At 34.1% G+C, this 25,532-nt stretch overlaps 1 protein-coding gene across 2 annotated transcripts in view; it reads right to left on the reverse strand.

Annotated features, from left to right (window-relative positions):
- Window positions 1-380: 380 nt before the first annotated feature.
- Window positions 381-25,532, reverse strand: part of LOC144959484 (uncharacterized) — a 53,470-nt gene continuing 28,318 nt past the window's right edge. For both annotated transcript variants that reach the window (XM_078892097.1, XM_078892096.1), the window contains exons 11-24: window positions 21,966-22,046; window positions 20,692-20,925; window positions 19,809-19,892; window positions 18,605-18,940; window positions 16,734-16,934; window positions 14,234-14,314; window positions 12,234-12,467; window positions 11,799-11,882; window positions 9,888-10,229; window positions 9,206-9,412; window positions 8,188-8,268; window positions 6,455-6,565; window positions 5,928-5,968; window positions 381-3,586 (exon numbers count right to left, since the gene is read on the reverse strand). In XM_078892097.1, coding sequence (XP_078748223.1) covers window positions 3,560-3,586; window positions 5,928-5,968; window positions 6,455-6,565; window positions 8,188-8,268; window positions 9,206-9,412; window positions 9,888-10,229; window positions 11,799-11,882; window positions 12,234-12,467; window positions 14,234-14,314; window positions 16,734-16,934; window positions 18,605-18,940; window positions 19,809-19,892; window positions 20,692-20,925; window positions 21,966-22,046 — 2,144 coding nt within the window. In that variant the 3' untranslated portion in view covers window positions 381-3,559. The remainder of the gene's footprint in view (window positions 3,587-5,927; window positions 5,969-6,454; window positions 6,566-8,187; window positions 8,269-9,205; window positions 9,413-9,887; window positions 10,230-11,798; window positions 11,883-12,233; window positions 12,468-14,233; window positions 14,315-16,733; window positions 16,935-18,604; window positions 18,941-19,808; window positions 19,893-20,691; window positions 20,926-21,965; window positions 22,047-25,532) is intronic.

The raw sequence follows: 25,532 nt of genomic DNA on the forward strand, positions 1-25,532 counted from the left end.
TATATTGTTGTAAATTGATGAGTACCAAGACAAGTTGCACTATTAAATGGAAAATATCAAAGAAGTGTAACATTGATGAATCTATAAAGCAATTGTGTGGTGGTAATAAATAGAAATGTTACATTGGTTAACAAATTAATTAACAAAACGGTAATATTGATGCGATATGTCGTATTGCATTATAATGATACATACGTGGAGATTATAACATACTGTTCAACAAAAGTATCAACTCGTATCTTTAGAGTATCCAAAACATGCAACGAAATAAAGTAAATTTGTAAATCAGAAAGAGAAACCTGGTCCATTATCAATGCCTTCTGATGGTGTTTAGAACAAATATTATTTGCTACAAAAATTTAATGTGACCCTTCCCCGTCTTTTTATCTCAAAATTAATGGTTGTCTGACGAAGAAGTATATCTCACAGATTTCTGATCGGGAGATGTATACTGTAATCTGATATTTAGCTCTCAAAAGACACCTCCGCATTGCATGCTGAGTTGAGCTGAAACTTTTCACAACTCTCTCTCTCTCTCTCTCTTACCACTTGTCGCAGAATAGGTGATTACACTTTTCTGACCGGAAGAGCAAAAATTCTAACAAACCAGTCATTTTATTACTCATGGATTCATGGTTTACCCGAGAGCCGCCTATCGTGTGTATTTTTTGTCGCAATAAAACGATCTAAAAATATGGATATGATGACTGAAATGAGTAACAGTCAATTATTTATTATTCCCATTGCAGGCATTCCGCTTTAAATACATCAAAAGTCTCGTCCTTTCTCTGCGTTGATTAGCGTAGTCTTGGAGACATCAGAAAATGCTTAATATAGATGTTAACTAAAACGATAAAATGAAATAATTGAATGCCAGTTATATTGCTGCTAAACACTTCAATGAGATCGTATGCTATTTTGAATGAATGTGCTTTTGTATTGAACACACTGAGCAGTTGTGTACGTTTTATCTTAAAATAACCAATGAATTCCAAAGATTTGCCAAGTCTTTGAAAATCTCCTATGGCAAGCGGGTAGGCATGGAAGTGAAATGATTTTATCGATTTTTATCAGGTAAAAACGCTAACAAAAGATTATTACCCTTAATTTTTGTTGAGCAGTATAGCATACTTGTTTATGAATATGAATCAAAGTTACCCCATACATCCCGCTATAGTAAAGATAAAATTAACATTTTAAAAAAATCATCACCAGAATTATGTTTGTCAAAAAAAATATACATAAAAATCATATAACCCGCGATAGCAATAATAATATGAATATTCGAAATGCACATCAGCATGAGTATCTTCATCAAGAAATCAATGACGACCATAATTGTAACAACCGTCACCATTTCCCAGCTCACCAATCCATGCTTGCAACAAACCCAACAGAGATAACAACCATAGCCGTATCACTAGATTCAGCTTATCATCTTCTCTATTTAGTCAAGTATCGCCAACAAGACCAGAACTTTTTCTTCACGTCCCTACTAACTCCGATGTTCGGACAAGAGTAAACTTTGCGCCTCTAACAGAAATGACAAAGTCTAGAAGCGGAAGTGGATCAGCGTACTCTTTAAATTCCAACACATTTTTTGTAAATTCCTAATTTTAAAGCAATAGAAACAAGAACAGCAAAGAAAAACTCCCCAGCATCAAAATCAAATAATACGATATTATATACACAGGACAAACCCAAGTGATCTCATTCCAAGCCGAATTCAAAGAGGAAGCTTGAAAACAACTTCACAAACTATACATAGATGGTCACAGCATTTAAGAACTTAATGATGTAAAGCTGGATAAACGTAGATGTGTATATTGCCAAGTAAGTACTTATTTCATTTAGTTTAAATGTTTTTAAATTATAATTTTCATATTGAATAAATAAAACATCTTGCCAATTATTTGGGAAGGAAAAATTGAAGAAAATAAAATGAGAAATGTAATATGTGAATATTGTAAAGAAAAATGAAATTAAATATCACTAATAATAAGGTTGTGTGTCAAATGCCGATATATCATCAACTAGGATAACAATTATTCGACTTCATTCTCTATGAATTCCATCATACAATAATTTGAGATTCACTTTTTTTCCAAAAAATAAAACATCGGTTTCATTTCCAATATATGATTCCGTTTTCCGCATGTATTGTTTATCTCCTGGCAAAGGCCAAAATTCGAATCAACGCATCTGAATATTGTCACACTGTGAGCCATAATAACTATATATAATGCTATATGTAGATGTTATGGCTGCAGATAAGAGGTTTGAATTTGATAATTTTAAATTTGAATTTGTGCGAGTCCCCCTGCTTGAGATTGATTGGCATCGTAATTGCCTATTAAATCGATCAATATTTTCGGTCACATTTTGAATAATAATCTTATTCGAGAGTATGCAGTTAATTAGTTTAACTAAATTTTCATCTTTTAGTTATAATCCAACATCATACCGTGCAATATCTCCTACCCTCCATATTTTAAGAATTCCCCGGAGTTGTTTGTCCCATCAAAAGACGTCTCATATCAGTATCTCATCGGAATGAGTCGAGCTCATAAAAGTCAATTTAAAAATAATGTACAAAGAAATAAATAAATAGTACAATGCAAAAATGTGTTCATTCTCTACAATAACAAGGAGAAAATAACCCAGAGTGTCATTATGTGGCTATCAATTCAATTCGTCTCGTCTAATCCATCTATACATAACAACGTTTTTAGGTGTGGTGCCACAAATTGATTTATACAAAAATTCATGATAACAATAGCACGCCATAAATATTTATTTTTGAGTAGTAAAACAAATATAATCGAACAGAGTCATATCCTTATAGATATTACAGTGGTTTATCTTCATGTTTTATGATGTCTAAGACTAATCGAGAAACGACAAATTGTCATTAAATCGTTTTCGTTTGTACTGGAGCAGGCCAATTTATTTCTTATGTTTTGTTTTTTTTCTTGAAAATTTCTGTCTTCCTTTTTTTAAATTATCAGACTAGGAAAATAAGGAGCAGTCACAGTTCTAAGATAAACTACTGAACAAGTGTGTATGATTGGTGCCAGAAAATGCAAGAAAGAAAATACGAGACAAAGGATATCCAAAATAAATAAAAAGGTCAAAATCGACCCAGGTCGAGGCGTACAGATTTATTTGGACATTTTTGTGTTGCGTGTTTCTCTTGCATTGAGTGGTACATTTCATGCACACTTGTTCAGTTCTTTATATTTCTACACTCATTATTTCTCACACATACTCACAGATAGAGACATACACACACACACACAAAAACACATTTTCAGATGTATTAGCTTAGACAACTTGTTACTTGTTTTGTCAGCATTACGTACACATCAGTCAGTAGTCAATTGGAGGGAGAGGATTGATACGACGTTGACGTTCTTCTATGTTTAAAGGTTTTAATTTAGAATGATAAAATAATATTTAGTTTCTGTAGGACGTTACATCTCCATCGAAGATTTCCATTAGAAATTGATCCTTTGTCGGAAAAATTGTCTGTCTCGTCTCGGATATTTGATTATCTTTCCTAATTCATGGGCGAAACCTTTGTGATCTGGAAAAGTAGAATGACATTTAGTTTGTTTTATGCTTTATTTATTTTAAGGGTTTTATGGCAGATACAACAAATTTAGATCATTTCAATTCTAGTAAATAGAAGATAATGGGATAGTCAAAAAGATATATATATATATATATAGAATACCAATTGTCACTCACATTTTTTGTGGCCGAGACGATTAGTTTCTGTGTCTCTTTACACGTCCTCAGTTGGCGTAATCCTTAATAATCAATTATTAAGGATGATTATTAATGATCATTAAGGATTACGCCGACTGAGGACGTGTAAAGAGACACAGAAACGAATCGTCTCGGCCACAACAAATGTGAGTGACAATTTGTATTCTATATTAGCTCTAACCATCATTATCGAGCACTTTCGTACATACGAGTACCCACCAACACTCATAAATATATTTGAAATAATATGAGTAAAATGAGAAACTAAAGCGGAATGGCTAAAATATGAAGCATGTGTATTGTCGGAATCACACAATCTTAGTTTGGGTCAACCTAAAGTTGTCAATTTGAGCCAAGTTCATGGCCACAATAATAAGAACACACTCCAAAGTTAATAAACCATCATGTTTCAGAGAAATGATATGCAAAATAAAATCACATCCGGGAACAAACGTGACACATTTGACTACATTCTTCTTAACCAAGTATTCCAGCAAAGGACAGGGCAAAACAAGTGATTCCATAAAAAAAACATCAAAAGAGAGCAACTCAGAATAATTATACAGAAGATAGAAGAGACATGTGAAACGGCCCCATCAAAGATGACATTTGTGTAGGATTATTATGAACCTTTGGCTCAAGATGGTGCATTTAGTTAACAAAATTATAACAGCGCCATCCGGAAATATAATGGAACAACACACCAAACTACGTGTAAACTTGAACGTCTGGATTGAGATTGATATTGTATAGTGAGACTTATTGATAAATATGGATGGTATTCATTTTTGCGAAGCTTCTTTGCGACACAAAACCATGTATAGTATTCAAATTGAGTTTTTTATAGCGCGCAATATCTACAAAACGGTTTACAAGGGTCTCCAAACCTAACCTTAACCGAAATCCTAGCCATAACCTTAAACCTAACTTTAACCATAGCCCTAACCCTAACCCTAACCCTAACCCTAACCCTAACCCTAACCCTAACCCTAACCCTAACCCTAACCCTAACCCTAACCCTAACCCTAACCCTAACCCTAACCCTAACCCTAACCCTAACCCTAACCCTAACCCTAACTCTAACCCTAACCCTAACCCTAACCCTAACCCTAACCCTAACCCTAACCCTAACCCTAACCATAGCCCTAGCCATAACCTTAACTCTATCCCTAAACATAACCCAACACCAAAACCTAATATATAAAATGTGATATGACACTTGTTAGGCGATATTACAGCTTTTTTGGACAGATACAACACTGTTAACGGTCAGGTACCCAGTTCACACCTAAGTGTGCTGGCAGAATGAGATTGAATTGTATTTAATTATTTACCAATCGTTAAATTAATCGCCAAACGAGGCTCGAACCCATGACCTTCGATCAGAATGCGATTGTCACACTACAAAACCACATAGCCGCAGCAATACTTGTATATACTTTGAGTGTAATAACTATTGTTTTTAATGTGTGGGTATTCCACCTCGGGAAAACGCTGAAAGTGGTCTGTAAAGGAGAGTTAATTTCACCATATCGATTCATTGCATTTAAATACACTTATCATAGCATCCATTAGCCAGGTATGACATACCAAAATTCTTAATTATGTGTAACCCTGAGCGCATATATTCTGATATAATTTCGTGACAACGCATTTAAACAATGGTGGTCTAAAATAGTAGCAGCAAACAGCCTAATACTTTGTTCCTTCAATTGACTGATTGACGTGAAAATTGGTTTACCGAACATTACTATTAACAATATAATACAGTCCTATTGGTTGGGCATTTCACTTTTGGAAGATTCTGAAATAGTTGTCATTAAACGGAGTAAATCTAAGTCTATAAAACAAACTGATTTTCATAATGTGTTGGTTTAGAACACGTTACTTTTATGTAGGTATGGACCTTTGGGAAGAATAAAATACTGGTAGGTAAGAGTTGAGTTTACACCGATGAAACACACACATTTGCTAGGCGTGTAGATTAACAAACCCATTCTTTTCCTGATGTTATACTCACATGTTCCGTAGGTATGACAATTTGGGGAAAAGACTGACAGTGTCATTTGGAAAGGATTAAATTACATCAATAAAACACATCATTGGTATGTTGTGTGGCGTTAACCACAAATTACTTTTATTGATAGAATACTCACCATTCGGGAATGGGTATGGCGTTGATCTGAACTGTCGTTGTCTGTAGTAGATATGTTGAGGAGTAGAAAATAGATCAATATATAAGAAGTAATGTCACTATGTCTTTTACCAACATTGTTACCAACTTTTTAAAAAGTCGTCTAAATCCAAAATTACTTCAGATTTCCTGCATCACATCTATATGACCAAAAGTTCAAATCTGAATTCAATATTTGAAGGATGACATTTTTGGTCAAATTAAATTTTAATTATATTTTATAGTGATCTTGAGATTCACACAGTTGAATATCCATTAAGCGTGATCAAAATCAATAGCAACAAGTAATATACAAAACGAGACTTGATGCTTTTTATTACTCAGGTAGTAAAGGGTGCACAATGTTAATACTTATATCAATCAAAGCATACATGTATTTTGCAACTATGACAAAAATCAATCGATGGCATCTTTCATAGTTTTGGAGTTTTTTTTAATATCTAAAATGTTTCATTATTAAGAATATCACATTACACGCACTCAACCAACCTTTGGCCCTCCAGTAAAGGTAAATTGAAACCAGAATGATGAGGAGCAAAAGTACAAGGCAAGAGACAATGATAATCAATAATTCCACGTCGAACTCGCTACCTGGTGGATCTGCAACAAATAATAATAATATCATTCAACACCAAAAAAGCTTTAGAAATTAATGCGATGAAAAATGTCCTTCGAGTAAATTAATATGTTATAATAAATTATTATTTTCCCAACCCATAGCCATCGACGAACGATGAGGAAGAAAAAAATATGTTCTAAGACTGGGTTGGCAAATTGTCGTTTTCTTCAATGCCGTTTGTGAATCGTTGTAGGCTGGGAACTTAATGGTTAGCTGAGTACTTGTTATCAGGTGGACACGAAAATAGAATTAACACCAATAAATCATTGGAATGGGATGCAATGTAACATTTTGTCTTTCGGGTAAATTTGTGAGTTTATATAATTTAATTTACCAACCTATGGCCTTCGACGAACGAGGTGGACGAAACGAAGATCTGTTCTTAAAATCTGATCACAGATTTTCTATTTCTTCCACGTCATTCATCATTCGTTATAGGTTGAAAACGTAATCGTTAACCTAGAGCCAGAGTTTATCCCAATTTTTATACATGACTTGAGTTCATCTTCTTGGCTCCTTGTGGGACATTGTGACTCTATGAGACTCAACCATTTTTATCTTTCCTCGGGCATCTTCACGGCAGCCTCCCAAGTGAGGCCTGCCATTTCCATTTCTTCTAAAGGTAAGCGCCTCCATGTCGGTCTCGGACGCCCCACCTTACGTTTCCCATGAGGGTTCATCATACTTGGCGGGAAAAAAACACAATACGCCAGATCTAACATATCTAGATACCCAATAGCTGCTGAGTAGAACGGATGGGTGGTCGAGCGAGATAGAGAGAGTGAGAGAGAGGTAGAGAGAGAGAGAGAGAGAGAGAGAGAGATAGAGAGAGAGATAGAAGTGTGGGGGGGGTGAGACAGAATATGGAAGACGAGAGAAAAGGCAAAAGAATATAAAGAAAAGAAATAGAGCAGGAGATGTTCCAGGTCTAAGAGCTTTGTGCGTTTTTGAGGGTCATTTAAGTCGATGTCTATTTGATGGACGATTTCTCTGGCCAAATATATGAATACGTGGTTTCCAAAGACTCGGGCATATATTGTATTTTCCAACGCAAATGGGCATCGTGTTTTATTATAAACTCATTAAAACCAGGTTATCTTAAAAAAATCCACATCGAATGTGTTTGTTGAGAGTCACATTTTGCATACGTCATCCTTAAACATAAATAATTGTGAAGAAATGGCAACTTTACAACCAAACTGTAGCAGGAATTTCACCAACTCGTAGAAATTGTTAGATGCCTCTTGAAAGGAAAAAAAATGACAATATTTTACATAAGTAACCGAAGACACAATTTTCAGTATCATAAGTAGGCTCTAAAATAATTGGTTCAAGCCTAAAATGTTTGGCGGTAAGAAAATATGAAAACATTTTGTAAGATATCGTATAATGACAGTGGCTAACTTGTTCAACATCATATCATTTTGTAATTATCATTCCCCTTTTTTGTCCTTGACACCATCATCATCATAATCGTTATCATCATCATCATCATCATCATCATCATCATCATCATCATCATCATCATCATCATCTTCATCATCAAAAGCTTAACATCCATCACTAACATCTTCACTTCCATCTGTAAACTCTCAATCCATACCTGTCAACTTTGGCTGGAATGGAATCGTCTCTACAACAGAATTCAATGTCAGCGCCTGACAAGTGAACGGCATCAGATGATCTTAAAGAAGATAACAAGAGATGAAAGCTTAAAGAAATGTAATGTTTAACTTATTCAAAAATCGTATGAATTGTTAAAGCAAATTTTAAACCAAGAATTACAATTGCAATTGAACTCTTTTGGAAAAACAAATCATATATAAAGTGGCATGCTGTTAATTAGTGGGTCCCAATAGCTCAAATGGAAGAGCACTCACATCACAATCATAGGGACACAGATTTATTCCAAGTGCAGTCACGTTTTTTTACTCCTCTGTCCACCAAGCAGTGAATGGGTCTGCTAGATCTTACGGAAAATACTTTGCAATAGAGTAGCTTCCTATCCAAACGAAGCAATTGATATTTCCGTTTAACTCTATAGAAACTGGACTAAAATCCGGCTCCATAGGTCTAATGTTTCTGAAGGATTACAAGCTTTCAATTATTCCTTTATGCTACGAAATTGAAGGAATCAGCAACTCTTTTATACAGATCGGAAGTAAATTTACGTTTTAAAAAAGTAAGATTATTCATTACATAATACCATTTTGTGGTGGATGTTCCAATAAATTAAATGTTTGGCCACTATTAACCATTTAACTTGCAACCTGGAAAAACGCGTACTAAAATAATAGGCCAGAAAACTCAACTTTCAAATATCAAATAGTTTTAAACATCTTCAGTATAGTAAGAACACCCAGATTTCATTAGGTCCCAGGTTTAAGATTGTGTGCCAAGATAGAGTCATTTAAATGGATTGATATTTGATGGACAAGTTGTCTGGCCCAAGTGTTTAATAGTGTCTTTCTAGAGCAACCATTTAACTGTTTAATAGTCTTCAAAGATGTCATTTTTTGAACACCCATCGCTAAATCATGTTATGTATGGATTCATCTTACTTTTTCGGTAACGGCAAACCGAACTCTGGTACGGTAGTTAAAGGATTGAAACGAGCCTACTTTTCACGTCAACTTCAAGTACTGCTTCTGTGTGTCCGGATGCTAGAGTCATATTGTTGGCGTTCACCCATCTAACTTCACCCTTGGGAAATCCCGGTTTCATCAACCGACAAGTACACCTTACATTGTGTTTAGACTTTCCAACTCCATGATGAGTTGTTCCTTCAATTTTAGGTGGACATCCGGAGAGTTCTACAGATGGCATCTCTGTAAGGAGAATTTAATCATGATGCGTAATCAAGTAATTCAAGTGATTGAGGCATGTGTCATTTGGAAGCGCCAGATGTCGAACGATATTGTAGATCTGTCTTTTTTTAATTAGCAGATCTGATCACCGAACCCAATTAGGGACTTGATTTTATATTGTAATAGACAATATTATGAGTACATCAAGAGTGTGTCAAGTACAATAATGAGGATTTTTTTTTTTTGGCTTATCAAACTCGTAATTAAGTACACGTCAGGTCAAACGTTTGTAATGAGAAGCAAAAATAAAAGTCTGTATTCGATAATTGATGTCAAGTAACATATTGAAAAGACACTTACAATAATCATTATAATTCTATAAATTAATTAAATTACCGTATTTATGAAAACAGTTATAATTTTGTGAGAAAAAACATCCTTGTGTACACAATATAAGAGATAAAACCGGCTTATGATTAATTGTTCCGATACTTACGAAGAGTAATCTTGTCTTCCACAAAAATGCTCGACTTGACACTATTTTCGGCTTTACATGTCACAGTAAGGTCGAGCTGTGGTTTTCCTTCTTTGTTGACGGGTGCTTGAAAACTAAACGTCCATCTTGATATGATCGCCATTGTCATGTTTTCATCTGGCTTATCCACAGTTATGATTTTTTCTCCTCTACCATTTGTCCCAATCACAATGACATTCACGGATGGAGTGACGTCAGTAGGGATGTCACAGAAAATGCTCAATTTGGAGGGATTTTGGCTGTCTTTGATGCTGTCATTCTTCGACGTTTCCAACACGCCAATAGACACCTCAGTGGGACCATCTGGGTAGAATAATTAACAATAAACGCGCGCACACTCTGAATTGATCAGATTATTGATAATGATTCCAAATAAGCAAATAATGTTATCAGTTTTAATGTGATAATACTAAAAGTCCTATTTTTCTTTGGTTCTATATATATGACCATGATTATTAAGCAATATCCAATAAACATCCATAAAGCGCTTTATAAACATACATTTTCAAATAACACTTAACACATAGGACGATAAATGACGATTTCTAAGAGATTTTACAATGTTTGTTTATTTTTAACTTTTAAAAATCTTTTACGAGAGAGATATGCTTTTGATGGCAATATACTTATTTCACACCCAAAGAACGGTGTTAGAATTGAAGTAAAGATTTTTCTCCAAGGACTCAATTATGTGACCGTCAGAGTAGACCTCGAAGCCAGGATCTTCATATCTACAAAACCATATGTATGCACATTGATATAATGAGAAATAAGAACAGTTTGAATTCCCGTGGTCCTCACGTGTCGCCTGAACCCTTTTCTTACCAAATATAGGAAAATCCTCACATTTGTTTAAATATAACCAATATTGTTTTTATTAAAATTTATTTTGTGCATCACAAACTTTATAGGATGTGAACACTGTGTTGTAGAGCATGTTTTGCTACAGATATTATATATTGCAAGAACTTCCTGCTTTTATGTTTGGGTGATAAAAATATATGTTTGTGTTAGTTGGGTGTGTATTTCATGTGAATTACCCTTTTTCGTCCCAGTTACTATTTATTTTATCTACCAAAGGACTTGAGATACCCGTAATACATCTCAAAGACACAAACATATCAGGCCCAGTTAGTAAGTATTTTGTCACGATAAATTGACAAAATGATAAAGAAATTGCATCGCGAAACTTGACGGCACGATATGTGAAACAATTGTGTGTGATCTTCAGGATATGTGGGCTGTTTACTCCGAGTTATTGGCACGCAATTTAGGTGGCTATGACTCTTCCGTTCATGACTGACGTAATTATATGCATGCTGGTTGAAGAACTGACGTTTTATACTACAAGATATTAATTTAAAAGTCATTTCATTAGCTTGATATGCATTTAAGCAAGAGTTCAGAGGGCTCATCGATTAAATACAGAGGAGAAAAGGTAAGACAAAAGGTAATAAATCAATTAGGATCCAGATATAGATATCGAGAACAAACTATCAGTGTACATAGTTTGAAATCACCTAAGTCTTATCCAGATAAAACCGTGGTTGCTTAATAAGAGTAACACGCTCAAATGATTACTATACTTGGTAATTAATGTCAAAACAAAACAAAACAAATTTAAACACTACATAACATATATACACGGAAAGAATTTAATCTCCCCAGACTATAACTAAACATTTGATTGTTTCATTCCAAAGAAATGACTCTGGCTAGAGCTAGAATAAAACCAAGTAATCTCATTTCAAGACATGCATAAAGCAAGTTGAAAATCAAATTTAGGTGGGACCTATAAGACACAATAGGCGCCTCCCCGCACACAATAAAAAGGATACAATTCCGATCCAGAAATACAAATGCAATACTCACGTATATAATTGACTTGGAAGCTTGGTGAGGTCAGTGATTTTCCTATAGTATTTTCACCTTCGCATTTGAACTTCTTCGAGGAAACTATTTTTATATGGATTGGAGATTAGGATGGAGTAAAAGAAAAAATACACCAAGTTAATAAAAGGATATACACATCGCATATAGTCATGAACATTTTATATAAAAATTGGGCCAGAAAAATCATAATTCAAATATTGATTATGTTAAATTACCGTTATCGTGGCAAAACACTTAAACGGGACTTCTTTAGGTATGCGTGTATATGGCAATCAACAATTAAGAAATATCTGAATACATGTTTTAAATATTGGCAAGGGCTAGTTGAAATTCGAAGATTTTCCGGTGATTTTTATTTATTTGCAATATTTTATTCAAATTCGTTAAATTAAGTAAATGTCACAAATTATATACCTCCAGGACCCCTAGTATAACCAACGTAGACGTAAAAAGGGTTTTCACGGATAAACTGCCCCGTGTCTCCATCTATCCATTTGGCCATAGATCCTTCTCTTGGAAATCCTAAATTGAAAAGTGTGCAGTGACATTCAAAAGGATCGTCAGGACCTCCGGCTACTACCCATATTTTTTCTCCTTTGGTTCTAGTGTCGTAAATGGGACACTGTGCAATCGAAGCTGATGGTAGGTCTGTAAAATTGGATTTTGAAATCAGATAGACAAAAATACATTTTAAATTAATATAAAGTAATAAAAGAAAATTAATATCATAGCTTTGATAAAGAAGAAAATACGAATCGCGAAACTTTTGGGGTACAACACTCTTAATCATGTAATAACAAAAAACGACGCATTATAAATGTGTCACTTGACATACTGACAGAAAATTAATTGAACTATTTAGTATATTAAGATCAGCATTTTACGTTACGTTTAAAGGGCTGTTTGGGTCTAATTATTAGGAAGATCATTCAAAAAATTGATTTTGAATATTCGGTGGAAATTGGCATTAAATTATATTAGAAGTAATATTATTGGAATCCAAATTATTAAACTAGAATATAAAGGCACGAAATCAGAGAAATAAGGAAATAAGAGGAATAACGAAATAAGGTTCATATATAATGAAACGTATGAAAACCGGAAACCTACTCGGCTATTTTCTCAATTTGTCATTTTTCAAAGGGTATGCGATACTGTGTCAATGTTTCTCAAAATTTATTCAATAAAATTTACTGAAAATTTCCAGCTGTCACAGAGATAATGTATTATGCCGAAATTGAAACATCTTGTGTATTTTAATAATAATCTGAATTATGAATTTTTGACAACAATTTTGTCATAAAATGTTGATCCTCAAATTTGTAATGTTAAGATAAAAATTCCATAAGCTAAATCCGTAACATTTTTCTATGGCGACACTCTATAGTACACTGTTGATAAGAGAGAAAATTATGGAGGCCATTTTTTCACTAGTTTTTGTGGAACGTTTGTCAAATGATTGTTCTATTTGTTGATCCCAGAAATCCAATTTAGGTTGTAGGGTGTAAACGACGATGATTTATATTTTTCACCAAAAATGTTGTTTTTAACCTATAATGATGATACAAAATGATTAAATCTCAATATTGGTAATTATTGTTTTATGGAAAAAACTCCAACCACCCCTTAACGATAAACAGCTTTATATCGCTTCCATCATTATTATGCGGTTGTGTTTTATATGGAATTTCAGGTTGCCAGTCCCGCTATGGGAGGCTCACAGTTGAGTCCTTGGGAACATGTTATTTACTCACATTATATAAAACATATTCAGGTGTATAATGAGTATCTGGCGTAAACGGCATTGTTTCTGATAAAAAATATTTCAAAATAGCAAGAGAACTGACATGCATCACCAAATATGTTCAGTGTTGCAGTTGGCTAGGGATCACTTATTTAACGATTTGATCACGTTTATCGAATAGTACATGCTCAAAATGTTATTAAATATTCTTTTTATCATAAACAAGACTTAGCTTTAATGTTTAGACTGGAAATACAAGTATAATAATCATTTCTGAAAGGTTATATTTTTTTCAATTTCAGTTAATGATATAGTGGTAGTAGATTACAAACTAATCAACAAACTAACCCCATTATTTTACAAGACCCGTTAAATTATCTCTCCTTAGAAATCACAGGACATTTGTCATATTACTTGGGATATTTCCAACCATTTTCTCATTTTGATGTCTCTTGTAAATAACAAAACTTAAATATATTTTTTTTATTTTAGAACTATACAAATCTAGACACTGTGTTGTAGAGTTATTGTTTAGTACAATATTATTTATAGAATGCACTTTTTTAAAACTATTTTTTTAAGGTTGGTGGATGTAAAGTTATGACGGACATGCTTAAAATATCTGGAAAAGAGGTTATGAGGAATGATCTTAACCTTAAATCTTACATACCTGAAAAAATCGGTGTGAATGGGATTTCCTGAACCACAGACCATAGTGTCAATGCTTGGCACATGAATGTCTTATTATGGTCTAGAACAGATTTACAAGAAAAAACATTGTCAAGTAAATAGATGAATATAATATACAGGCATAGATGTCGGTTCAATTAAGGTACCCGTTTGATGAATGTGATAAGTCGAAAAGTTTATGAATCGACATTTGATTAAAATTTTAACTCAATTTCAATTCAGATTTCGATTTTGTAAAATAACTCAGTAGAGCTTTTTTGTGACGGGTTGGGAGGGGGGGGGTTGGCATGATGTAGTTATTCGTTTATATAATTCGTTAACATATAGTAAAATTCTTTCCCATTATGAGGGTCGGAAAACAGTTCAAATGAATTTTAAAACAATGATTGCAATAAAAATAATGAGAGGAATTATTAATGTTATCAATACAATGGAAGTACTCATACCATTTGTCATACTCGTGAAACGAAAAGTTGACGAACATGTCACGAGTTAATATTGATGGCGTCTATTTCGATGGGATTTGACGAAACAAAATAAATGCTATAATAATTTTTTTGTAATCTTAGCCAAAAGACCCGTTCTTTACAAAATCGATTAAAATGATCATCCTTTTGACCAAACTCTCAAACTTGACTTTTGCTACATTTTAGACAGAACTATATTCTAACGTAAAGTAGTTTCTGCCTAATATCAAATATCCAACTACCAATCAATGTGTGAAATGAAAATTGAAACTGTTCTTTGGTTCAATACCGTCTTGCGTATTGTCATAACACTTAGTCCAATCTACGTACTTCGAGGATATTGATTTAGAATAAATGGATATGCCTTGGTTTTTATTATGATGATATCAATTTCTCTGTCAAATTCAATTTATCTTTATTTTAAAAAAAAATATTTTCGGCACCGAATTCCATTTTCGGCTGGTGCTTGGAAGAAAACTATTTGAGAAGAGCATTGACTCGTGATTGTGGGAATATGTATGAGTGCTGTTTTCTTTCGTTTTCAATATGGTTATCAATATAGCCAAAATAGAAATCTGATAAAATTAATTTAAATCAGAAGTGTACGAGTCGGCCCTCCATTTAAAAATAATAAATATTAATCGCTCAGCATACGCTCTTTGCTTCGTACCAAAAGGCACCGATATCAAATATCTGCCGGGAGATGTAATATTGAAAAGTCAACTCGCTCTAACTCAGTTTCCGGCGCTGAACTTCTCGAAGGTGTTTGGGTTATTCCAGTCTTTCAATGGAACAGTCCCTATTGAAACATTTCTGATTGGGAATGAATAAATATGATTTTTAAAACGTAATTTAATTTATTTGTGTTCATTCATTGTTGGGTAACATGCAGGACCTCATGATATGGGCGACTGTAGAAGTAATGGTATATATACCTACATTAATAGTTAAATAATAATTAATTCAATCATGTGTTTCCTAAAATGAAATAGGTTTGACAGATTAAATCTTGGAACTGTAGATATATTATAGAGTTATATCGAAAGGCTTCCATATCGAGACGATCTATATTAGCAGTCTTTCAAAGCCATTGTGGCCATTGAGTTTGTCCCGGTTTTTTAAAGTGAACCTTTCGTTAGCAATTGCTTGCTACCCTTTTGAAAGGACAGGAGTCTGTCGTAAAGTATTTACTGTCAGTTCTGAAAGGCTCAGCTACCCAACCACTCAACTGCCCCTAGTATCCATCTCCGTCCCTTTGCGAGTGAAGCGAGTGCTCTGTGGACTGAGGTCTCAGGACCCCCAAAGAATTATATTTTAACAATTAAATTATAGAAAAAAAAAGATAATAATTTGAAACTAATTCTCTTTTTAAAAGATAATAATTACAGAAAATGTTTTCGGTTCACGAAAATGAAAACAATTACATTTTACAATCCGTGGTAATGTATATTTATATTCACTCGTTGGAATCTGAATTTTATTATTTTTGTTTCAGGGCACATGCGACAAAATTACGCCATTTCATGGCGATTAAAAAGGAAGAAGGGATAGGTATCAATCTTAGATTTATGTTAAACACAAATGAGAAAAGGTAAGATATAGAGGAATTGCAGAAATAGGGAAGAGTTTACAAGAGCAAATTTTATGTGAACTTTGAGATCACCTAAAAGTCACGATCAGACACAAACACAGGATTCCATTAAGAGTAATGCACTCAAGCGTATGAAATCGGATTTTTTAATATGGAAAAACAATGTCATAACATTAAAACTATAAATATACACTTGTGCTGTTTCCAGCCAAGGACTCCGATCAGAGGCAAAACAAACAAACTTATCACTTATCCCATTCTACTACAATAACAGAGAGCGGAAACGATAAAGCATAATAGAAGTCACAGCAAGTGAACTCCTGCCCATTGTTGGAGTTCAGAAGACCCCAGCCATTGGGAACTGTTAAACAGACAATTATATCGAAACAATGAGACACTTAAATGATAACAAACAATCTTACCGTCTGAAGAAAAAGTGTGAGTAACTACCAGATCTCCCGATGCCACCGTATTACCGTCACCGTCAAACCATCTGACATTACCCTGTGGTAATCCCGCTATCGACAACTGACAAGTACAAGTCGTAGAATACTTGGATAATTCAACTTCGTGTATTGAACCTCCGATGTTCTGGGGGCAGGTGATTTCCACTTTTGGGATATCTGTAATAAATAACAATATATATATATATATATATATATATATATATATATATATATATATATATATATATATAGTGTTTTTTTTTAATCCGGAGCAAAGCGTTCAATGTGTTTTTCATTGCTTCATCACCGGTATATATTTGTTGAAGGTAGAGTTACAAGTAAATTTCTATATCAATAACAATAATAATAATAATAATAATAATAATAATAATAATAATAATAATAATAATAATAATAATAATAATAATAATAATAATAATGATAATAATAATAATAAAAATAATAATAATAATGATAGTAATAATAATAATAATAATAATAATAATAATAGTAATAATAATAATAATAATAAGAAGAAGAAGAAGAAGAAGAAGAAGAAGAAGAAGAAGAAGAAGAAGAAGAAGAAGAAGAAGAAGAAGAAGAAGAAGAAGAAGAAGAAGAAGAAGAAGAAGAAGAAGAAGAAGAAATAATAACAATAATAATAATAATAATAATAATAATAATAATAATAATAATAATAATAATAATAATAAGAAGAAGAAGAAGAAGAAGAAGAAGAAGAAGAAGAAGAAGAAGAAGAAGAAGAAATAATAATAATAATAATGATAGTAATAATAATAATAATAATAATAATAATAATAATAATAATAATAATAATAATAATAATAATAAGAAGAAGAAGAGAAGAAGAAGAAGAAGAAGAAGAAGAAGAAGAAGAAGAAGAAATATAATAATAATAATAATAATAATAATAATAATAATAATAATAATAATAATAATAATAATAATAATAATAATAATATTAATAATAATAATAATAATAATAATAATAATAATAATAATAATAATAATAATAATAATAATAATAATAATAATAATAATAATATTTAACGGTAGTCGCATTTTTCACCATACAGTATGAGATGTTTACCATTATCAATTTACAGAAATGAAACGGTTATTATATATTATTTGAATTACATAATTCTTCATGAAAAGAAATGAAATTTTGACCTTTGATAATCAAAACCAAGAATGGTTATTCAATATTCTATGATGGCCGTCAACACCCTCTTTTTGGGGACCGCATTTTTAGAAATACTTGCATATTGAGTTGCAAATGAAACTGGATATGTTACATGATCAAATGCAGTAGCGAAAACGACTATAATACGAGTACTCTACTAATTCAGCTATCGGGCCCTCCCTCCCGTCCCTCCCGCTCTCATCGAACTACGTGCATTACCTCCCTTCCTCAATAATTTATTTGGCATTGACCTCATGTGGTATGACATTCGCCTTCTGATCCGAATGCCCGGGGTTTTTTTTCCCCGCTGTGGGCTGCAAATACTCGAGTGCTAAGAAAAAGTTATCTCACCGGACTAAGGACCTGTTACTAATGAGAATCCGGTCGTTAATAACTTCGTCCCTGTCCGAATATTATTCAATATCGCTCAACATGCATCATGACATGTCCAAAATGTTAGGTGTTACTGTTGGCTAATGACACCTTTTAAAGCGCGTTGGAAACGACTAGTAAAAATCCCGCTATTGAACTGCCCAAGTTTTTATTTTTGTTGTTTTGTTGGGTTTTATTTTTCTTAATTTATTGATAAGACAATGATGTCACAAAGGTTTTAGAAATCAATCTCACTATCTAATCATACCGAGAGATATTTCGTCTTTGGCGTTTATATTTGGATCAAAGGCGTTCTCAGCTTTACACTTGATTGTCATGTTCAAATTTGGTCTTTGTTGGTCGTCGAGAGGAGGAGGAAACCTGAACACGAATCTTGATACATTTGCCATTGAAATAATGTCATCAGGTTTAGTTACATTGACTACTAAGCCTCCGCTCTGATCGAGACCAGTAAGTTGGACGTTAATTGAAGGATTTGCATTTGTTACGTCGCAGTATACGGATACATTGGCGGGTGTTAGAGAACTTTTCTTATCCATTGGTGGAGTGTCCAGAACTCCAATTGACGCATGACTCGGTCCATCTGTAGGAAATAAAATAATTCACAATATACAGTAAAATTTAAATAATATTTTTAAAATTAAATCTATAGTGGGAATATGTGGCCTAGTGGTATCACACTCTCGTTCGAATCAGAATGTCCGAACCTCGGATGGCGCAAAGTTGAGTTCTTGGAAAAGGGTCTTATTCACTTTCTCTCACCGATCTTGTGTAAAATGAGTATCTGGCCGTTAACAGCGGTGTCACTTTCAAAATAAAAAGTAGAATATCACCCAACAGGCATCCTATCTCAATCTATATGCTACGTGTTGATGTTGGTCAGGGACCTCTAGTAAGGCATCCTATCTCAATCTATATGCTACGTGTTGATGTTGGTCAGGGACCCCTAGTAAAGTGCTTTGTGGAAGTTTAGTAGATATTGCACTGTCTAAATGCTCTAGGTTGTTAAAATCCATTTAATTACGGACACAATGTTAGATTAGCAGCGTCCAAATCTGTATGGTGCTTAGCTGAAATATGTGGGAGACGCTCTTTATTGAAATTCTCTCACCATCTTCAAGGTTAAAATGAGTAACTCATTTTTAACATCATTTTCTCTGTGGGAGAAAAAATGGTCATATCGCCTCGGGTGTCATTTCTCGTCATACATGTATAGTGTTTTTGTTGACATGGGCCCCCTAATAATGGACACTGTGCACGTTTAATGGTTAGTGAAACTATAAAAACACACATAATTTCACACACACACACACACACACACACATATATATATATATATATATATATATATATATATATATATATATGCACACATTATTTTGGTTTATCAATTGTATGAATGGTACTATTACAATAATCCTAAAGTTACATGTTTTCCAAGGTATACTCACAAGCATAATGAATGTTGAGGGCTGTATTGTTTTCCGACACTCCGATTACGTTTTCAGCTCGGCAAATGAAAGTCTTGGATTCTTCTGAAAGAAAATCATTTGTATATAAGTTCGCCCCGATGTGTACTTATTTGCGAGTCTGATAACCCAAAATGATTTGATGATAATGCTTTCAAACTGAGGTGAAATATTGTCCACTAAAACATAATTAATTCAAGCCCCTCACTGTGTTCGGATATCAGACCCCCTAATTCGCTCACCAAAGGATAAGACGTTTGCATTAAATAAAAAATATTCATATACTAATTTAGATTTTGAAAAGAAATAATAAACTCAAGAAAAATAATGCTTCATCAGTATCCGGCGATTGATTAATGAAAAAGCAACAAAAAAGAACACTGATAATTTATCACTAACATTAAACTTAGCAGTCTATCATAACTCCCATGATCTGTCCACACATTCTTAAACATTTGAGATTCTTCTATTCTACTTGATTTTGATCTCCACGTTTTATTTTGTTTATTTTACATTACTATAAGCATTTCAATTGAAGAATGAACAATAGACGGAAACAAAGACGACAAAATTCGATGTGGACAGATACTGTCAATAGAGACCCTAAAGTTAGTTGTCGTACAAAATTCCCAAAGAAATAAGTTGAGCTATTGATTATAATAATAATAAACACTCTTTTTCACGTGCTATCCGTCTTCTATAATAACGCATTTTTAGTTTTTAATCAGACCATGATTTTTACGAAGGCTACTGTTAGTATAACCCCGCAGGCTATTATCATTGCGCCGCGAACCTATGTATTGCCTAAAATATCTTAGTAGATTCAGTTATTGTTTTAAGTAGCGATTATTTCTTTAAAACATACCTCCCTCGACTCTAGTATAATTGAGGACAGCCTCTTGGTGGTCTTCGATGATGACTGTCCCAGTACCTCTGTCAACCCATTGAGCTTTCGTTCCGTTTTCGGGAATCCCTCTATCTTCAATTCTGCATCCACAGTGAAATGGATCCTCCGATCCTCCTGCTGTAATCCATCTTCCACTTAATCGTGCCAGGGTTTCATAAACAGAACAATTGGCGATTTCTGCATTAGGCAACACTGGGAAGAACGATGGAAGATCAGCTTTAATTAACGTATCATTTACAAAGTACTAACGAAAGAGTGAACATGGAGAGGTTTCGTATGGGAACAAAACTGTTTTGTTCCCATACGAAGCCTCTCCATTTTCACTCTTTTGTTAGTATTTTACGATCACCGGCTCCAGGCAGCCCATGATTTACAAAGCTAAAAACCCAAACAACTGGCTTTTCAGATAGCACGGTTAAAAAAGCACTTGCTTCATACGCAGTGGGACCGAGATCGATCCCTGGTGCAGTAAATAGACACACCCCCCCCCCCAACCCAATATTTACCTAACAGTGATTGGGGTAGCGGGCTCCATTACAATGGCAGAATATACGTCATGAAAGACTATAGTCCTTTTCAAAGGATGGGTTACAATTTCCGATCCACGCTATAGAAACTGGTATACTACTGCTCTACGTGCCTAGTGATATGAAAGACTACTTTTCAAATCAAAAGTCCAAATTCAAACATAGAACAATGACGATGATGTGTTTGATCTTATGGGGTTTTTTTGTTGTTGTATTTTTTGTTGTATTATTGTTGTAATTTTTTGTACTGCGTGATTCAGCTTTGTCTCTCTCATGATTTATTTGATCATCATCATAATCATCATCTTCATAATCATCATCTTCATCATCATCATCATCATCATCATCATAATCATCATCTTCATCATCATCATCATCATCATCATCATCATCATCATCATCATCATTATCGCAGTCATCATAATCTGAAGCAAAATAATCGTCATCACAACCATCATCAGCAATATCACCAGGAACACCTCCATTATCAACATCACCATCATCACCACCAACACCATAATCATCAACACCACTACCACCACCATCACTACCACCACAACAAGAATTACCACAACCACCATCATCACTAACACCTCCATCATCACGACTACCACCATCATATTTGTTGTTTATCAAGGCAATAGTATTTATGTGTTGTTCATTACTTCTTTGCGATCCAGAGCATATAGCAGAAATAATAATTACCTCTGAAGTTTGGTGTAAATTTGATCTCCTCCACCACTGTCCATAACGTCAACGCCTGACAGATATACGTCTGGTTATGATCTGGTATACAACGAAAATATATGAGTGGAAATTGGTTGCTGTGATCCCATTTCCAAAACTGTACTCGTTACAACTACTTGTTTTCTCAAAAACAAGTTTTAATCGTGTAACATCAAAACAAATTCAATAACAGGGCTATTTGAGAATTGATTTATACCACAAAGACGACAAAGGAAAAGAATGATTTATGTTATAGAATATAAATATAAAGCTCACTTTATTCACCCCAAGGGATGAACGTGTCTTTAGGGTCTATTACGAGGGAAGACTATAATGACCCAAGCAGTAAAATGTTCCCTATTCAAATCTTCAACTTTATCTGGTTCCATTGTTTATTTGAAGTAATTAGAATTGATTCCTCATAAGTTTAAATCATTAAGCACCACTTTTACAGTGTTAATAATATGAGTTAATACTCCCTCGGGAGATGTTATGGGAACTACTCCCGGGGGTAGAAAGTTCCCTGTTCAAATCTTCAATTTTATCCTTTTATTCGAAGTAATTCTTTTAAAAAATTTCCTCAAAAGTTTAAATCATTAAGCACCACTTTCACAGTTGTTAATAATATACTCCACTGGGAATTGATATGTCACAGGTCTAATAACAGATTAAAACTCCAATAAGAATAAGGAAAATTAACACAATGGTTTGCATTAAATAGACAAAACAAGACGCGTCCAGCCTTCTTGACAGTCGAACGTGAACTGACAGTCACGGCGTGATTCTTCATTTGTAACCCAATTCGGAATTGGGGTACGAGGTAGAGTGACAGAAACTGAGTTAGGGCAATGTGACTTGCTTAAACCCGTTATACGAACCCGGTTCCTTTTGGATATGACGCAAAGAACATACACCTGAGCCCCGCTATTTGATTAATGAAGTTGACTTCCATTGTAGAGTAGAAACAAAAAGAAGTCATTTATAGCCGTAAGGCCATAGCGACAGCATTTATCCCTATACTATAGCAATTCACGAGTGCACTTATTATTTTGCCACACATCCTGCGTTTTAGTTGAATTGTGATGAGTCACGAACGAATACGATTAACATTAATCGCTTTTCTTTGATCATCATTACCTTTTTAAAGTTATATTATTATCTAAGAACATGAAATATTTCGGAGATATATCATAACCTATATATTGCATCGTTCTGAAGACTATATGAGTTGTCGTAATGTTAATATTTATTGTTTAAAATGCACAGTAAAGAGTAAGGTTTTTAGAAGTGGGTGAATATTTAATGTAAGAAGCGAATTCTTGATCGATTTAAACCTTTGGTATTAAATATACCATAAAAATATCGACAGTTTACGTTGAAAAAAATGCATTCTGTTAAAGTCTGATTTTTTTTTCCATTTTCCACATCACATGAACATAGACTACTGACAGTCTAGTATGAAAATGACGCACACATTTTAATTTCATACTTCATGTGTAAATGAACTATTGAAAATTTGTTGTTTTCGATAAAAATACGAATTATTAGGTGTAAAAAGAACCAAACGTGCAAACATCGATTCAATCGTGAACATCTAAAATAACTCTGGACAGAACTGGATATAATCCTGAACTTTAAAAAATGATTTTTTTTTTCGTAATTATTATATTTGCTGCATTAAAAATTGTCCGAAATAAATAACAAACTCTCTAAACACAGCATATGTGCTTTAAAGTGTTCAAAGTATACTTTTATTTACAAGATACGTTCCTGACGATTTATCTCCACCCGAATTATCATTTACAACACACACTCATCAAAATGTTTTTGTTTTTTAAAAAAACAATGATATTGACAGCTGTATTTCATCCATTGACAAGAAACAATATTACCCTGGTTCACTCATACAGTAAAGCCTACAACGAGTCCTTGAGTAAATGAGATTTAATCATAAAATGCTCAATGCAATTTACCATAGACTGTTTCATGTAAAACTTATGTGTTGCAAAACAGTAATATTTTATATTCTATGGTACACAGTGACTTTTCAACCACATATCCTATTTTACACACGTCCAATTTAGGCATCAACGACAACAGGGAGAATTACATGAAGACATGCAATCATTAATCTTAACATATAACAATACAAAAGCAGCATATTTTGGGGCATCACTGCCTTCATTTCATGAATTAATATCAGGTTGGACTAGGATAAATGGGGATCAGGTGGGGAGTTTACTCATTCAAGTGAGAAAATCAATTCACAAATTCCGCTAATGTATGACCTATATGCAATCGTGAATTGCTTACTACACGTTAGATAGGACGCTAGTCTATAGGAAAGTACTTTCCGCCATATCTACTCTCCGAACTCGTCATAGTAGGGGAGCTTGAGGAATATCGTGAGCAAGGAAATAATTCTGATTGACCGCCAGGAGACCATTCCGGATGTCGAGCCTATAGCGCCCCCCCCCCCGCTCTGGCTAATGGAGACCCAACCCGTTGACCGAGTGTCCTGTGCTATACCGGCCTCCACACTTCTATGTTTAAAATGATAATGTCCTGGTAACAAATTATTCAATGACGAATCGATCGGTCGACTAGCCAAATACTAGTGTTCGCGTCGCCAAGGTCGTCGGTACGGTCTTAAAATAAGTGAACGTCCCAACACATCTTAACAGCGGGTTGATAAAACCAAGGAAACAGTCTCTTCCACTCTGCCGATGGAACTTTAGGAAGACTAACTTGGTGGAATTAATTTCCTATATTGATATGTTTTGCTCTGCTATTCTTCCCAATTCCAAGAACATAACCATATTTAACAAGCTGCTGATAAAGAGCGCTCACAGCTCCATTCCACCTAAATTATACGCCCCCCGCTAGACAGAAGAGCCGAACAATCTGTACAAGGAATACCAGCAAATAAAGTCCCTGGACGTAGACGATATATTACAACTTCAGTCTCTGGCAACGAGCCCAAAACCACAGAGCACTTAGTTGAACGGTGTGGTGTGACGAAACTTCCGGGTATGTTTGCGACGGTAAGGGCTGCCTGAAGCCGGTGATCGTAAAATACTAACTAAAGAGTGAAAATGGAAAGGCTTCGTATGGGAACAAAGCAGACAATGGACGTTTCTGGTACAAACCCTTCGTCAGCACTACAATACACAAATAAACGTGGAAGGTTTTGTACCCGAAACGTCCATTGTCTGTTTTGTTCCCATACGAAGCCTTTCCATTTTCACTCTTTCGTTAGTCATCATAACATAGTAATGTGAGCACTAATTGAAGCTGTTGCAATATCTATCACATCCGGCTATCCAAACTTTGATGAAGAAAGAAGGATTTGGGGGGGGGGGTTAGAAAAGAATGTCGACTGCACGCGGTGTCGAATCCAGTCATATAAGCGATTGCTGTACCAACAAATCAATCAAGACCCCTTTTTTAGAAAAAAAAGAGTTGCCTGATTCAATTGAGTCTACATAATAAACAAAGCTAAACATTAAACATTAAAAACGCCACGTTAAATGCAATAATTACAAC

The sequence above is a fragment of the Berghia stephanieae genome, chromosome 14, assembly GCF_034508935.2.
Source record: "Berghia stephanieae isolate SIO BIC M18660-M18661 chromosome 14, UCSD_Bste_1.3, whole genome shotgun sequence".
Classification (NCBI taxonomy): Eukaryota; Metazoa; Mollusca; class Gastropoda; order Nudibranchia; family Aeolidiidae; genus Berghia; species Berghia stephanieae.